The sequence below is a fragment of the Simochromis diagramma genome, unplaced genomic scaffold (assembly GCF_900408965.1).
Source record: "Simochromis diagramma unplaced genomic scaffold, fSimDia1.1 OVJJ01000802.1, whole genome shotgun sequence".
NCBI classification, from domain to species: Eukaryota; Metazoa; Chordata; class Actinopteri; order Cichliformes; family Cichlidae; genus Simochromis; species Simochromis diagramma.
In genome coordinates, this window is record NW_024387492.1 from 7,019,623 (window position 1) to 7,036,587 (window position 16,965).

Genomic DNA, 16,965 nt, shown 5'->3' on the forward strand with positions numbered 1-16,965 from the left:
GGGCTCCTATTAGCGCAGAGCTCTATAGGACACACCTACCACATCATTCACTTCCTTCGTACCGCGATCTCTCCACACTATACGACAGACAGAAGAGGACGCACTAAGACAAGAGCCGAGTGATGATACCGGGTTAAAGATAAATCAGCCAGAGCTAAAGAGACAAAAGTTGCTCGCCACGATTAAACTGACACCGCGGTTTTCTTTTCCACTGAACATCATCCTCGTCCACGGCTTCAAGTTTCAAATGGACAGACACTTGGAGACGCCTGGCTCAACAAGCATGGGATTATTTCTGTAATGTGGATTGCTACTCCCTTGCAAGAAAATAAAGATCTGCTGCGGAACAATGTGAGACGTTGTGCATCTTGGATTCTCGTGTTTCTGGATATCTTGAAAATAATTGGCAACAGTTGAGACAAAAAGAAGAAGTAGTTAACACGCGAAGGATTGTATCCTTGGGACCAGCATGGATTTGTTTTTACAACCTCCTGCCCTTTCAGAGAAGTTTTAGCCGGTCCTCTTGTATATTGTCGTACTTGTGAACTTCATGCTTGAGAACAAAAAGCCACATTTGGCCTGCTGATTTTATTTTTTTCTAAACAAAGATCGTCTGCCCCCTTGGATTGGATTTCAAACACCATGAACTTTATTGACAGTTTGACACTATTATTTTTGACGCTGTCAGCTGTCAAGGTGAGTGTCCCCGGACAGCAAACTGACCCATAGAGAACAAATTTAAAAGAAAAAAAAAAAGATCACATCTATTGAGCCATGTAGGGACTGCTCATTAATGTGTAGCTTGTCCTTGTCTTTCCTCTAGCTAGGTCACCGCTCGTGTTTAAACAAGCTCAAATGTTTTGTGGCTTTTTTTTTCTCTGAGGAGATTTAAACAGCCATTACGCAAAAGTGGCGTTGTATAAACATAACCCACACACACTCGGCGGGTGTTGCGAGCCTTTTTTATCCTGTAAATCTACGCTAAGTGTTTATTTCTTTTATTAAAACGCAGAAAAATCATCTTAAGTTTGGCGTTGGCTGACTGCAGGCCTGCTCTAAAAAACCACCTTGGAGATATTATTACGCTTTAAAGGCGCAGTGGCTCCATTCTGATTTAGGACTTGTGAGCAGGTTCACTACCGGCATTCTGGCTTTTTCTGCTACAAGAAGCGGCTCCAGTTCTCAAACTGGAATTCAACCCTTGATTCCAGTAGTGACCGAACGTTAATTATCCCCCTCAAACCGAGATTAATCAGCCGATCTAGCGGCGGAATTGTAATGGCGCTTTAGTGCCCACTGTAAATCGTTTTTATATAATCATTAATCAACTGCTGGTATGGCTTTGAGCAAAGGTTTCAAGGTGAAAAAAAAATACAACCTCAGTAGGAGGCTGCGCGTTTTCCTGTAACATGATTGGACTTTCTTGTAACACCACTTTCAAAAGAGCCCTTTGCTTCCTTTTGGTTTCCGGCGGCAACACAGCTCCTCTCGCGAGCATCTCAGCCCCGGCATAATAAAAGCACGAGCAGGCTGGAGTCCGGTGAAGTGTTCATTGAACTAACTGGATCACTTAATGACAGTTAGGCCTCTCAATCAACACTGGACTGCACGCGGGTGAAGGCTAAAATGCTCGTCTATAAGCCGGCATGTATCATCACTCGGTTTAAGAGCCGGTGCTGGCAGCTTGACACCCATACATTAATGTATAGTGCGCTTTTTGGGGGGGGGCTGGGGTCTCTCGGCCCACAAGGTTGGACCCTCTCACGCCACCAGAAGGGGGTGGGGCCTGCTAACAAACCGACCTTCTTCATTTTTTTCCTCTCCTTTCTTTCTTTTCTTTTCCCCCTCCTCCTCCTCTTTCCTCCTCCTTTCTCCTTTCATTAAGAAACAGAAAAGAGTTTCTTATCGCCAAATGCCGGCTCACTCGGCACAGGCCGTATCTCATGCAACATTGGTGAGATATTGCGTGAGTTGCGCGTGCTCCTATGTGAAAAAAAAATGGGAGAGGGAAGGGTTGTGCGCGCGCGCGTGTGAAGACGAGACGGCATTGTGCGTAACGAACGAATGGAAAGTTGCCAAAAAAAAAATCCTTTGTGGCCCAACTGGTGTGGTGACAGCTACCCCCCTGTGAGGGGAAAGTAGCAGGCTGAAATTCTTGCCGGCTTTAATGGCAGCGGTTATTAATCCGTGCTGCCTGGAAGCAGTGGAGCCGCACAACAATAAAGGTCTAGTAACTGAAACTAAACAGCCAATCCTGAAGTTTATGAAGTTTGGTCACGTTAATGTGGCTGAACTTAGGTCAGATGGTTTGACACGCTGTGCCTCCGATCAAACATTTGCCCATATACGGCCTCCCTCACCACATATACATATAAGTTATAATTAGACTAGGAGCAGGCTGATTAAGGAATTGTATCTTCGGGTGTTTTATTTTGAAAAACTGCTACCCCTCGGATGAACAGCTGATGTTCTATAGAACCTTATTGTTATTAGTGTTAAAAGCTTATGAATATTTAAACCCTTAAAATGTCATTGCAGTCTATACCGTGTGTAGGTTGGCCTGTGATAAGAGGCATGTTTGTGTGGTTTTCATGTTTCAACAGCCATGTCATAATGTAAATATGTCTTTGGCACAACTGTGGATAAGTAAGGGGCATGGAGAGGGTTATGCTAAGTTCTTGCACAATCTACTGTAACTAACGGCGTGCTTTTTTTATTTCTTTTTTCTTGCAGAGTGCCCACATACCGAGGGAAACAGAAAGAGGTCCACATAACGGTAGGTGTCCTACAGGGCACCGTGGGAATACAGTCTGTGCTGGACTCCCTGGTTGGCTAAAAGCCAATAAAACAAAGGGCTGGTTTGAATTTCACCTTGACATTAAAGGCAAATTATTGCCTCCTAGTGGACAACATTGTCATTTGACCCTATGGAGAGTCATCCGGGACCATGACTCTCCTTTTTTTTTTTTTTTTTAAAGCTAAAAAAAATGAGCTGTTTCATCTCTAAATCTTACCGTTGGACACGTTCATCTTGAACAGCATTCCTCCTCGTTTGAGGTTAAGCTGGTGAAATGTTATAGAGACCAGAGTCTTTTATAGAAAGGAATGTCACCCTCTTGGCCTTAAGTTTAGTTTTGCACAATCCCAGCATTGCCCAACATAAATTGGACAATCAGAAGCTGAACTTCGTGATGTTGCTCAGGCCCAGCATGTTTGGTTTGGCTTCCCAGAGGGTTCTCAGACTGGGGTTGTTTTAGGTCCAGCAATGCTCTGAGTGATGTTCTGGAGGTATTGCCGGTCTGTGTGCTAACATCTTTCTCAAGAGCAGAACTCCTGCAAAGACTCAGTGACGGGAGGTTGGTGTGTGGGGGGGAAATAGACTGAAGGTGAAAAGCACACAACAGGCTATTAGTTTACAGCTTTAGGCAATATGGATACAAAAAATTGGGTGACATTCAAGACCAGAGAATATTCAGTGCAGGTGATGACGTCAGACAGCAGTGACTCCAAGTCAGGGTGCATCTACCCTAGGGGATACTTCTATAGTTACCATGGATATTTGGAAAGATGCTGAGATAATAACCTAAAAGTTTGACCTGTAGATGGCAATAGCGGTAAAGACTACCAATGAGACTGAAGGATATCGCTGACTGACATATGAAGGGGTGGTAAATACATTTGAGGGTCACACATATGTGGATAGTGTTTGTTAACGTAAAGTAACAGATAAACTGTTAATACTGTGATTTAGAGGTGAGATGGGCAAATGAACAGCTGAAAAAGTAAGCCAATATGGGTAAAAAAGTTGATACTGTTCTCTAAACGATGAATGGTAAGCTAAAAGTAATTGCACAGATTAATTGGTAAGCTGAGAGTAGTCCGGATCTAATTAGCTCAAATAAACAAGAGCTGGTGTTGATGAAGGGGTTCTTGAGTCTATCTGAGAGGCCTTTGGTGAAGCTGGAGGGTTGGTAACGTCACTCCTGAAGTGAAAAGTGAAAGGGGTTGGAAACACAACATAGAGGAGTACTTGTTAATTTCAGTGAGGAATTACATAAGTGTGTAAAAGTAGGTCAGTCCAGTCTGTATTTGATGGTAGACACCGAGCGCTACTCGATGGAATAATACAACATAAAACGTGTGTGTGCATGTTTATGTGTATAGTGTTTGTTGTGAGCCTGCCAATTTCTTTTTATTCACATCCCCATTTAGGTGTGTGTGTTCAGGAGTGACTCACTTATACTATGGCTCCTCTGCCATTTTCTAACTGTGTGCACTGTTACTCTGTCTCCCAGTGATCCCTCTGATGGAGGTGTACAACAAGAGTTTGTGTCAACCTCGGGAGCTTTTGGTGGAAATTCTGCAGGAGTATCCAGATGAGGTGGAGCACATCTTCATCCCGTCATGCGTCGTTTTAACACGCTGTGCCGGCTGCTGCAACGACGAGATGCTGCAGTGCACGCCGACATCCACTTATAACGTTACAATGGAGGTCAGCAACGTTATTTGGAGCAGTAATACTTGTGTTTTTATATTGTTTTTTCTTCTTTGGCTGTTATGCCAAAGAAGGATATGTCTGTATCCTAAATGTGGACACTTATTCGGTTTATTTTTGCCCAAATGTCAAGCTAAGAAGGTGCACAGGCTTTACAAGTGTCTGTCCGACCAGCCCAGGGCCCTCATGGTACTTAGCATAAAAAAGCCCCTTCAGCCTGTCCAAGTGCACATAGCTCAAAGGCTGCTTAGGTGTGACCTTTGAGCACTGAACCCTATTGTAGCATGCAAAAGCTGTGCATTTGGATCCATTCGGATCTGCCTTTTCTATTATATTACTACCCTGACTTTAACTTGAGGAACAATGAAGGACACTGGATATTTAGAAATACGACACACCAACGTGTATTTCTTATTTTTCTCTTTCTTTTACAGATTAAAAGAATTAATCCCAGGAGGCAAAAAAATGATATTTTCATGAGTTTTACAGAACACAGCGCATGCGAGTGTAGGTAAGAAACCCTGAACACACACACACACACACACATACTCACATCCACACAAAGCACAGCCAAACATCACTGCAGGCAAATCAACATGCCTTTGTGGAGCAGAGTGGAAGTTGGCCAAGCACGCCATGTGAAGTTATTGTTTGAAGTTTTCATCTGACACATTCACCAGATGTGTATCACCTAAATCCATATCTTATCTTTGCTTCTTTCACTTCGCTGATTCTAAAAAGACCCGAGCAGGTTTGAACACATCACAGCAGACATTCACAATGCTGCTTACATTCATCTTGGTTCCATCGAGTACAATGCCCTCTAAAGCATTGTTTGCAATTGCGACATATGGAGGTCGCTCCTCGGTCCGTAGTTTAGATATAGGTCTGTGAGATAAGTGTTATAAAGTGGCATTTTGCATTTTACTGGGGCAATATGGTGCTGCACAAACAGCACTGTATTATTGTTCGAACGATGTGCACTGCAGATTCTGTCCATCTCAGACCCTTCCCTGTGCAAATTACCCCAGCTTCTGCCATGTATGCAAAGGCTCTGCATCAGTGGAAACTAGGTATATATGGCTTCTATTCAGAGGCTTTTATTCAGTGTTATATTTAGATGTGGCCTTGTCTTAGGTTTGATGGTTCACAAGTTGTCTCTGGACCCTCTCACAGACTGCCCAAAGACAAGGTTAACTGTGACTGAAATTACCACGGATCCAGTCAGTTTGCTGTTTTGCTTTGACTGGCAGAAATAGGTGAAACAAGTAACATTATCAACATCAAATGATGTCCCTCTTGTGGCCTAGCATCAACAAACACTATATAATCACTTTTTCTTGTCACCTTTTTTGCTGTTTCTTGTTGGACATGTGTAGTTTTCCATACTCGTGACATTATGATGGCAGATTTGAGCTCTGTGTCATAAATTAGTAAACCTTGACAGAGCGTCAAGGTTTACTAATCCTCCCACGTTTCAGGAAACCCTGACAATAAAGCAAACATTGCAAGTATGAGTATTGGCCAAAGGCCGAGTTGAATAGCTCTTCTTTCTTTTTTTTTTTAACTGTATCTCACGTTGAAGCCACTTGTCCATCAAACTTCCGAATTTGGGCAAAATATCCACAGGGAATTAGTTCTGCATGTCTGCAGCAGTGACGTCCTAGTTCACCATTTACTTGAAGCTATAAACCTTTAAGACACCTTTATAAAAATTTAGATGGTGCTATGAATCCATTTAGTTCTATTTTAAAATTATGACTTAACTATTACAGGAACTGCTTTATAGCTATTAAGTCGCTGGTTGATAGCTTTTGGTTTTGTTAAGTTTACAACCCTTCTGGGAATCATCTGCGCCTAGATCTCTTTTTACATCAGTGGGTCATTGTTTATGACTGCACATCAAAAGCTACATTGTCACTGAACAATCGCTGATGGTGCTGATGCTACATTTTAGCAAATGCTCACCACTTGGACTGACTGCATTTGATGTGATTGACCAGTAGAATTCAGACATATGTAAATGAGAAAGCTTTGCCAGCATATTCATAACCTACAGGTACAGACATACCTACTCTAAAAACCTGATCAGCATGCCCCTGGTTTGGAGAGGCAGACCCCTCTGGAAAAAAGCTGCTCAGTCCTATACTTTGTGTTTTTGTGACTGGTGCTTAAAACACTTTAGCTATATGGCAGTATGAACTCTAGCCATAACCCAGTGTAAGTGTTTAAAGGGTCTATCCTCCAGTATAGGGTTGGCTTTAGTACAGTTTTGTTCTTGTAACTACTCAACTTTTAAATTAAAACTAGACGTTTAGCTTGTAATTGGGTAGTTTTAGTGTGTTGCTACTTGAAGTAAAGAATTTGTATCCTAATGTACAGTATATGTAAACACATATACTGTCATGCGTTATCCATCCTGTGCAGACTTGCTGTACTACTATGTAAAGCAGAAACTTGGCAAGTGGTCTATTACCTTGCAGGAAACATTGTTTCCTAAGACTCTGGAATAACTATTGCCTCCAGATATGCCAGCAACTCCACACTGTTATTGGCTGGGAAGTGAAGCAAACCTGTCAAAATGTGTTTGTAGTTGTGTGTATGTGTTTTGTGTGGATCCATCAATGAATATAATCCAAGAACTGCAAAATTTCCCAATAAATTGATTTCACTTGCCAGTTGCAGATGCCAGATACTTGAAAAGAAACTAGATTTATCATAGGTTCTGGTAAAGGACGGTGACGCAATGTGATGTGAAAAGATTCATGTGATTCCACCCATGATGATAATAAGCCCCCAGTCCCTGATGATCTTGATAAGTATCTGTTTACCGGGATACAGTTGCATGCTGTGATCTAATGTCATGTTGTTTTGTTTCTGCCTTTCAGGTTAAAGAATGAAGTGACAGAAAAGAAAGAAAAGTGAGTACAGCGCTCTTTCTGCATGGAGATTGTGATTTGGGTGGAAAACAATAGGGACTTGAGATTTGATCTTTTTCCGGTTTTGCCTTGCCAACAAACAATCATTTGTCTGCAACTCTCAGCCTTCCCAAATTATACTATAGTCCCTTTTGAACATAAATGATGTGCCTGTTATTTTCCCACTCCCACTTCCTCCTTTTTTCTTTCTTTAATATAAAAAAAGAAACACAAAAACGCAGATAGAGAAGCCAAAAACAATAACATGTCATCAAAACCTCAGTGAACAAGCAACATGAGATCGTCCTAGTGAGCACAAATTAACATGCTGCTGTCAGATAATAAACATTGGGAACACCAGCTAATCCCGCTCAGGTCAATGAGTGACACTTGATGAGTTCATTGCGCTTGCAAACCTGTCCTTTACACCTTTCCCACCTTTTCTATCTCATCTGCATTCCTCTCCCTCGTCTTTGCTGTGTAGATGCCACTTGACTTCTGCAACTCTGGTTTCTGACTCCTCTGATATAGATAACAGTGTTTTTGAAGATCTGTTAAACTTTTGTGTTTATAGTCCTATCTTAAGAGGGCCTCCCTTTGAATACTACAGAAGTCAGTGTGCTAAGGGTCATTAAACTCTTTAATCCTCTTTCTGTGAGTAGCCGTTGATATTTTTCCATTGTGGGGTTGTTGTTTTGGTTTTATGTCAGGTCGTCTGTCATATAGATAAGGGGTAGCTGCGTGATCTTCTTGAACTTTGCTTTAACTGTTTTTGCGAGTGTGGCTTTGGTGGGGTGTTACTTTAGGGTAACAGTTCATGTTCTTGTTTCTGATATTTTGATCTATGTTGGCTAACCTCTCTAAGGCAAGAGTCTCAAAGTCTGTTAGGATGACTCATTATGTTGAGGTTGTGAAATTAGTTAATTATCAACGTCTCTGCAGAAATTGTGTGGATTTTACATTTGAAACACGTCTGCTTCATTCTGTTACACAGACCTAGATGCTGTATTTATCAATCAGTCCTAAATGGGGCTTAGTTAGCCCCATTTATGACTTCTGCAGTCTGTGATCCAGATACATCCCTGAATCAAAATGTTATTTTTAGCCATGCTCACAGTGATAGCAATGACAGATTCTTTTCAGTTTGCCAGTCCATCCGCAGTTTTCCCTGAACTAAAAATTCTCTACAATTATTAGCGCATTTTGTACAAGAAAACAGTGATCGTTTCAATGTTAATCATGACTTTGGTTATCCCCCAACTTGTTCTCTATTACATTCATGTGTAGGTGGGAAAAAACAACTAGTGGGTGGACAGTCTTGAATGTTGCACACATCCATTGAGTGGTGATGGTCTGCAGAAAATAATTTGATCCCTTCCAATCATTCATAAAGCGCCATCGATATCACCCGCTTTGGATTATGAATACGTATTTGTAAAACTAACAACATACCACCACCAGCCACGGCTGGGCATAGTGCTAATTGGCAAATGTTATCATGCTAATACACTAAACCAAGGCTAAATAGCCTTTTACCTAGCTACACATCAACATGTTAGCATTGTCATTGTGAGCAAGTTACCATGCTAATGTTGCATTTAGCTCAAAGCACTGCTGTGCTAAAGTTAAACCTAAATGTGCTGCTAGCATGGCTGCAGCCTTCCTTCCCAGTCATTTTCATAAAATGAAATTTGGTCTGCCCATCAATAAGGTAGCTAGGTGTCAAGTGCAGAGTGGACACACGTGGAAAGAGATGTATAAAATAAGGAAAGATTCAGTCAAATGAGAATCCAATTCTAATAATAGTCTAAAAATCTAAAATTCTTTGACAGACTGCACTACCAACAGAACCAAAACCTTCAAGAAAAACATCTGTCATACTAAAAAGAGGGCAACTTTATTTTTAAGGTCACCCACTGAACATAAGTTTAAAAAAGCACCTATGTGACTGAATAATGGAGTAACATCAGGTTATGTGCTTCGATATGACCTGAGGTCACAGGACTATACAGCTCTGTGAAAAATGAAGTTTTCGCGGGACTTTATACGGTCCTGTGAAAAACTAAGTACACCCTTTTTGCTTCCACAATGATTAAAAGAGTAAATAGCAGCCAAGCGCTGATAATGAAATGTACTTGGTTAACTGATAATCATTTAATCGAGTACATTTGCTGATTATCAATTAACTGATAATCGATTAATTAATATCTCTTTAAAAGTAAAGTTTTGGCAGTTTTCTGGTCTGGAACATTCAGCTGTGTGTTAACACAATGCCACAATCTTCCCAGGAGTGGACGTCCGAGTCAGCTCAACCCAAGGTCTGACCCTGCAATGCTCAGAGAAACTACAGACTCTACAGGCCTCAGTTAGCATGTTAAATGTATGGCTTGTTTGGAAGGCTTCCAGGAAAAAGCATCTTCACTCTAAAAAGACAATGGCAGCACGGCTTAGGTCTGCAAAGTTGCATCTGAACAAACCACAAGACTTCTGGAACGATGTCCTTTGGACCGATGAGACCAAAGTGGAGACGTTTGGCCATAATGCACAGCACCACATTTGGGGAAAACAAGCACAACATATCGGCAAAAACATCTTATATCGACTATCAGCCACAGTGGTAGAGGGATGATAATTTGGGTTTGTTTTCTAGCCAAAGGACCTGGGCACCTTGCAGTCATTGAGTCGGCCATGAACACCTCTATATACCAAAGTATTCTAGAGACAGTGTGAGGCCATCTGTCCGACAACCAAAGCTTGGTCCTAACTGGGTCATACAACAAGGACAAATCTCCAACAGAATGGCTTTAAAAGGAAACGTGCTGCAATGGCCTAGTCAGACCTCAACCTGATCGAAATCCTGTGGAGGGGCATTGGAGCTGTGCATAAATGAATTCCGGCAAACATGGATGAACTGGAGAATTGCTGTGAAGAAAAGTGGACCAAAATTTCTCCAGAACGATGTGAGAGACTGAAAGTCTTACAGAAAATAACTGCTTTAAGATATTGCTGCTAAGAATTGTTCGACAAGCTCTTGTATCATGGGGTGCACTTAGTTTTTACCAGGACTACATAGAGTCCTGTTAAAACTTTCTTTTTCACATCACTGTGAGTCTGACACTGCAGTTGTATCACGTCTTCTGTGCATGATAAAATTGCAACGCTTCTATTTATTTCTTATTCCTCCTAATATTTATAATATTTTATATTTTTTCTTACTTAGAAAGTAGAATTAATGTACTGTATATATGCTAGCCATAAATATCAATAGATACTTGTAATCATGATTTTTGCTGTTACGTTTAACTAACAAAAGTTTCCAGCATAGTTAAATATACCATATGCAGCGGAATTATATCTGACTCAGCTCGTTATAAATAATGCATATGAAATCCAGCCTATACACCAGGTGCATGCTTTGTAAGCACACACTGGCCTGTTCTCATTGTGCTTCAGTTTGTAACAAGTTGAGTCAGTGATAAAGAGTTGGCCCATATAGACTAAAAGATGCGGTTTTGGTAAAGTCCAATTTTTTTTGTATTCAGATCATCTGGGAAACTTCCACCCACCATAACCTTCAAAGTACAATATGCTTTCACTCTCTGCAGAGTCATTGTACTTATTATTTAAACATATACACATATCTTTTGAGCCCAGTTTTGGGCAGTGAAGAAATTTAGTCTCGGAATATGCGATATTAATCATATTCACACAGTGAGCTGCTTTACTCTGGCTGTTTTTTGAGAAAGAGGATATAAGTTGCTGTCTTGCTTTCTAAAAGCGTTATTTGTAGGTCATTTAACTCATGATGGAGTTACTTTCTCACTACGCTCATTCATTTCACATCATATCTCATCGTATTAATTGGGTCCAGAGAGCCTTGTGTGAAGTTAGAATCCCATATAAGCCAATCAGTAACAAAAATTAAAACTCTTAGCTAATAAAATGATATACATATTTTTTTAAAAACCAAAAATATTGCGATCAATTGATGTTGGCTTAAGCAATTATCATTCAGAGATTTAAGCACGTCACTCTCATCAGTCTCTCAGGCATCTCTCTGCCTTGTTCTCCTGTCTCTCTTGCAGAAAATCCCGGACAGGCAGGAATAAAGGCCAAAAGAGAAAACGAAAGAAAAACCCTGAAAATACAATTCATGATGCGTATGTCAGCTCTGCCTTCTCCACCTACCTGCACCTGAGTGTTGCGCTTCTTATAATTAAGCTAATCTGGGAGGAGTTATTTTGCCCCTTTTAATTTGTACCATTTAATTTGCTTATCGGCCCTATCGATTAGCATGTTGCTTCCGTGTGGTGTCCTAACTTTGTCTTGTCAGCCATGTCCTAAATATTCAGAATCTTAGACTGTATATAAAAGACATACACAGTTTTTAGGTTTCAGGAACTTCCACTGTGGAAGTTTTTCAAACCTGTATTCTTTCTTCTGGCCAGCAGGGGAATTTTTAGCTATCCAGCTTCTTAGTCAGATCCGTTCCTCGCTCGTTTGAACACACCGCGATGGCAAAAAAAGAAGTCTTTGCTAACGAATGGGTAATTCATATTGGCTGTGTCCACCTTTTATCTACAGTCTATGTTCAGGATATTAGACTATGCCCTGTTTGCCGATGTGTTTTGCGAAGGTAGCTTCAGTTAAACTTTGAGTGATAACTAGGGGGTACTTCAGACCACATACCAACTTGCAAGGAATAAACATTAACCTCAAAATCTCCAACTAATCTCCTCGTAATATAACCGAGGCAATGGTTGACTGATGTTCGAGACGAGATACAGCATTGTATCATAAAACCGACAAAAACCTGGGGTTCAAATTGGCTGTGGCTTCTTGTCAGATAGCTCTTTTTATTATTGATAATGTCCACGTTTAAAGGAGTTCGAATAAACAGATCTTAGATCAGCTGCTAGCTGTAACATGAACCTCCTGTCTACTGAAACTGATCTCAGATCCACCAGCATGGCTTTGCCAACCGGCTCATACTGTTCTGGTATCTGTGCTGGGATCACCAGGGTTGTAATCATAGTCCCGTCTTCAGTGTTGAGTCTGTGCTGCTTTGCTGTGTCTCGTACCCGTCTCCTTTCCCCACTTTGTTCTTTTCATCTTTACAAACAGTTTTTTGTTTGGTTTTTTTTGCTGTCCTGTGCTTAATGCTGGTACTTTTCATGTTATGTGAAGATATGAGTGATGCTATCTATTGCTTTTTTTTCAGCAAATTGTTTAGCAAGGACTGTTTTTTTTTTTTTATTATTATTTCTTTGTTTGCCTGCTTTTGTGTCTGAAACCATAAAAAACTAATATTTTATTCAAAAGTAATATAACGAGATCATGTTTCTTCAGTGTTCATACTGTGAAGAGATTCCTGTCTGTATTTTCACTTGTAATTTGTATATTAAGATGTCAATGAAGTATCTGGGGCTTCACACCTGCTGAGAATTGTAATTCAGATGACTTTCAGCCTTTGTTTTGATTTCATGTCTCTCTGTGGGAAACCTAGTCCTCAGCTTTCCTTCAATAAAATGAAATCTTTCCTAACAGTGCATCAAACAGACCCTCGAGTCTTCTTTATCACGAGTTTAGAGTGAGAGTGAGAAGTGCGCTGTCACTGACCCGCACTTTAAAGCCATATGTTGCTTTGTGATGCATGAACTGGTCTCGAGCTTCGCTAACTGCATGTCTAACACATATCGTTCATTCAGGAGAGGTCGAATCAGCTAGGCAAGGATGGGGGTGGGGGGCAGGTTTATTTCTACTGCTTGACTTTCTGCCTGCTCTGAGGGATCCTGTGAGCAATACTATACAACTGTCACATGCAGCACAACTTGGCAGTGGCTCGGAGGAGCAAACTGGAGCATATGAAAGGGTTGACCCAAGGGCGACCTTTCTTATGGGTGATAACGGTGCACTGTGATAATCTGCCTTTCCTTCTTCCTCCCCATCTCTTTGTCTTGTCTGTCCAGTGTTTGTGAGCCGTGTTGTGATCAGTGCTCAGAGAGGAGAAAGCGTTTGTTTGTACAGGACCCTGCAACCTGCCGGTGCTCCTGCAAACACACAGACGAATACTGTAAAGAACGCCAGCTAGAGCTCAACGAGAGGACCTGCAAGTAAGTAACATCGTCAAAGTGGTTCACCCATTTGTTGGACTAAACGGAAAACCTGTGTGGAATTTATAGTAATGCAACCAACTTAAGATCCAAATATAGTTCGGTCAGATGACATCGGTAGCAAATAGGCTCTAGTCACAACATCCCTGTTAGACTCCACTATGGAGGCTTTTGCAGGTTCTCTTCATATTCAGTCGCGTGACTACTATAGCTTCTAGTACAACTATAAACTACTGTAATCTAATGTACTAGCACTCGAACATGGTTTGCATACAAAATTGTATGCTGTTTCTTGTAGTCTTACAGTCTTTTAAATGCAAAAACAGTACATAAAATCATAGACTGCATTTATAGCAACTGAGATGCCAGTAACCGGTTTGCGTACTACCAATTTGAAGGCTCAAGTGAGGAATTTTGGGTCATTTGAGGAACTGCAGTTTCTGGATAAATATATGTTGAACTGGCAAAGTCTGCAGTCTGCAGAAATTTGTTTCAATGCCCTTTTCATTGTTTTCAACTATGATTATTTCAAAAAGCTGCATCCCTGCTTGCCCAGGACCAAGCGGCAAAGTGACTTAATTATTAATTTGCTAGCTGGGACCACACCCTTATGTAGATGTGACAGCATATGGGGTTTGGGGTAGGCCTACTGGGCCAGGCAGATCCCCAGATAGTACTGAGAGGTGAATGAATCGGAACAGCTTATAGTGCAGTAGGGCATAGATGGAGAACTGGAAGGGGAGTTTATGAGATAAGTTATCTCCAAATAAATGCCACCTTGCCTGCATTTGTGTGAGCAAGACAAAAGAATTAAAAATAGGCTGATTTTGCTGTTCCCTATAAACGTTTATTGCGCTTATGATCATTTCTCTTTCTTCTTGTTTAGATGTGACAAGCCAAGAAGATGAGAGAAGTGGGGGCACCAGATGTACAAGATGAAGGAATATATTAGAGATACTTCACAGCACGCACTTTTTGACCTTTGAACCGTAAGCTCTTCTTTTCTGTGGAAAGCATTCCCCATGGACCGAAACAGAACAAAAAGAAGGACTGAACTGAAATTTCCTCCCACTGTATATCTGTGTGTACATAGACCACATTTAAAGAGAGAAAAAAAAGAATATACAGAATTGTTGCTGCTACTGTAATAACTAAGCCCATGATTCGTCTAAAAGCAAAATAGGAGCTATGTGGTTTTGCATTTCTAGCAGGCTTGCAGTGCAGGTGTAGTCTTATCGTCAGATCATTGTGTACAATTACTCCACTGGATACAAGTCTACTGTGGTTGTGTTTCAATCATAACATGCGAAACCTCTCAATCTAATATATATTTAACTGCTAAAACAGCAGGCAGGACTGAAGAGGACGTGGGTGTCTTTTTTTTTTTTTTTTAAGCGATGGATGGACCTTTCTCAGACAACGTTTTGCCTTTTTTCTCCTCGTGATATCACTTCCTTCCCTCTGAAGACTGTGCAGCACTGACCTGTGCTTACATGGGTCATGTCTGTGATCAGAGGAGACTCTGAAGTGCCATATACTTTTAAAGGGATACTGGTCATCGATGTAGAGTTTGTATGTATTGCTATGTCCTACAAGAAAACCACTGTATGATTGATTCCATTTGAAAACTGTGCCTCACGAAAGAGTACTGCTTTTTAAATTATTTTTGTTTGCATTGTTTCAGGAGTCTGTCAACTGTCGACGTAGTTTTCTTCAATGTTGAACTCAATACAGAATCCAGTGATTATACAGCTTCTCTAAACCTGTACATAGTTAATATCTCTCTCTAATAGTTCATTCTAGATAATTTATGTTATAGAGTATTTTTCAGTATTCAGTCTACCCATATTTAATTTGGTCTATTTATGTATGCAGTGTTATGTACCTGTGGCTGTCCTATCTCCCCATGTGTAAGGTCACTGATGGCTACTCTCGTTTCTACGAAGCAAAATAAGCAACAACAAAAAAAGCATAAATGATTTTAACATTCCCAAATAGATCATTTGTACTGATAACACCTCCTCCTTTTCAACCCGTCTCATCTAAGGGCGTGGGTACTCTGTAGAATTTCAACTTGTGTGTGTGTGTGTGTGTGTGTGTGTGTAAGAGTTAATGTCTATATGAGTGATTGAATGGGATACATCTGTGTGAAGTAAGTATTTAAGTATTTAAGTAAGTAGCAGACGTTTGTTTTGTACACGGCCCAAGATGCAAATATAAAAAACTACTGCTCACAGCTCAGTATACAATACTACAACACTACCACCGTTTTCAAATCTGGATAACAATCTGCATCTTTCTGCCATCAGTCTTAGAGCCCTAATTATTAGATCCCTTTGTCTCTTCTTCACTATTAACATGTTTTCTTTGTCTGTGTAAACAGTAAAGCATATTTATTTTCAAATCATATTGTTTTATAAAAAATAAGAAAAAGGTTGCTGTGTTGTGAATGCTGTGTTTTTCGGAAATTTAATTGGGCAGCGGTGTTCTTCTGTTTTTGTGCGGCAAAGTGACATTCGCACATCTAATAATAGTGAAAGAAAGCCGAAGAGACGAATAAGAAACTCCTGCACATAAATATATATATATTTTTTATGAGAGACCGATATTCAGTTCAATGAATAAAATGCCACCTTAAAGCACCATGCAATATCTTCATTTGTTAAATCTGAGTATAGACGGCTGCAGTGGGGAAGTAATTATTCAATTCACTGCTGAATTTGTAAGTTGTGCTCACTTCCAAAGAAATGAACAGTCTCTAATATTTAATGGTAGAGAGAGTTTCTTGTAGTTGGTCACCAGGTTTGTACATGTCTAAGGAGGGATGTTGGCCCACTCCTCTTTACAGAAACTCTCTAAGCTTCAGCTCCCACCACAATTTTTTCTGGCTGGGCCATTCCACAACTTTAATGTGCTTCTTCTTGGCCACTTTTTTGTTTTGTTTTTTTATTGTTTTGCTGGAAGACCCTTCCAGACCCATCTTCAGTGTTCTAGCTAAAGGAACGAGGTTCTCGTCCAATAATTTATGGTCCATTGGCCCACTCCGGGTCAGGGACGAGACCCTGCCCCAAGTGGAGGAGTTTAAGTATTTCGAGGTCTTGTTCACGAGTGATGGGAGAAGGGAGCGGGAGATCGACAGACGGATTGGTGCCAGTACAGCGTCCGCACTACTGCAGCCGCTGTACCGGTCTGTTGTGGTGAAGAGAGAGCTGAGTGAAGTGAAGCTCTCAATTTACCGGTCAATCTACGCCACTACCCTCACCTATGGTCACGAGCTGTGGGTAGTGACCGAAAGCACAAGATCGCGAATACAAGCAGCGGAAATGGGTTTCTTCCGAAGGGTGGCTGGCCTCCCCCTTAGAGATGGGGTGAGAAGTTCAGCCATTCGGGAGGGGCTCAGTGTAGAACCGCTGCTCCTCCACATCGAAAGGAGCCAGTT

At 40.9% G+C, this 16,965-nt stretch overlaps 1 protein-coding gene across 2 annotated transcripts; it reads left to right on the forward strand.

The window, feature by feature from the left end:
• vegfab (vascular endothelial growth factor Ab) lies at window positions 1-16,169 on the forward strand. Of its 2 annotated transcripts, XM_040017323.1 has the most exons (8): window positions 1-696; window positions 2,734-2,776; window positions 4,296-4,492; window positions 4,930-5,006; window positions 7,384-7,416; window positions 11,499-11,573; window positions 13,383-13,526; window positions 14,413-16,169. In XM_040017323.1, exons 1-8 carry the CDS (start codon window positions 643-645, stop codon window positions 14,432-14,434), a joined length of 645 nt encoding a protein of 214 aa, XP_039873257.1. In that variant the 5' UTR covers window positions 1-642; the 3' UTR covers window positions 14,435-16,169. The 2 variants fall into 2 exon arrangements, with proteins under 2 accessions (XP_039873257.1, XP_039873258.1); XM_040017324.1 differs by lacking the exon at window positions 11,499-11,573 and having other exon boundaries at window positions 22-696.
• The last annotated feature ends 796 nt before the right edge of the window (window positions 16,170-16,965 follow it).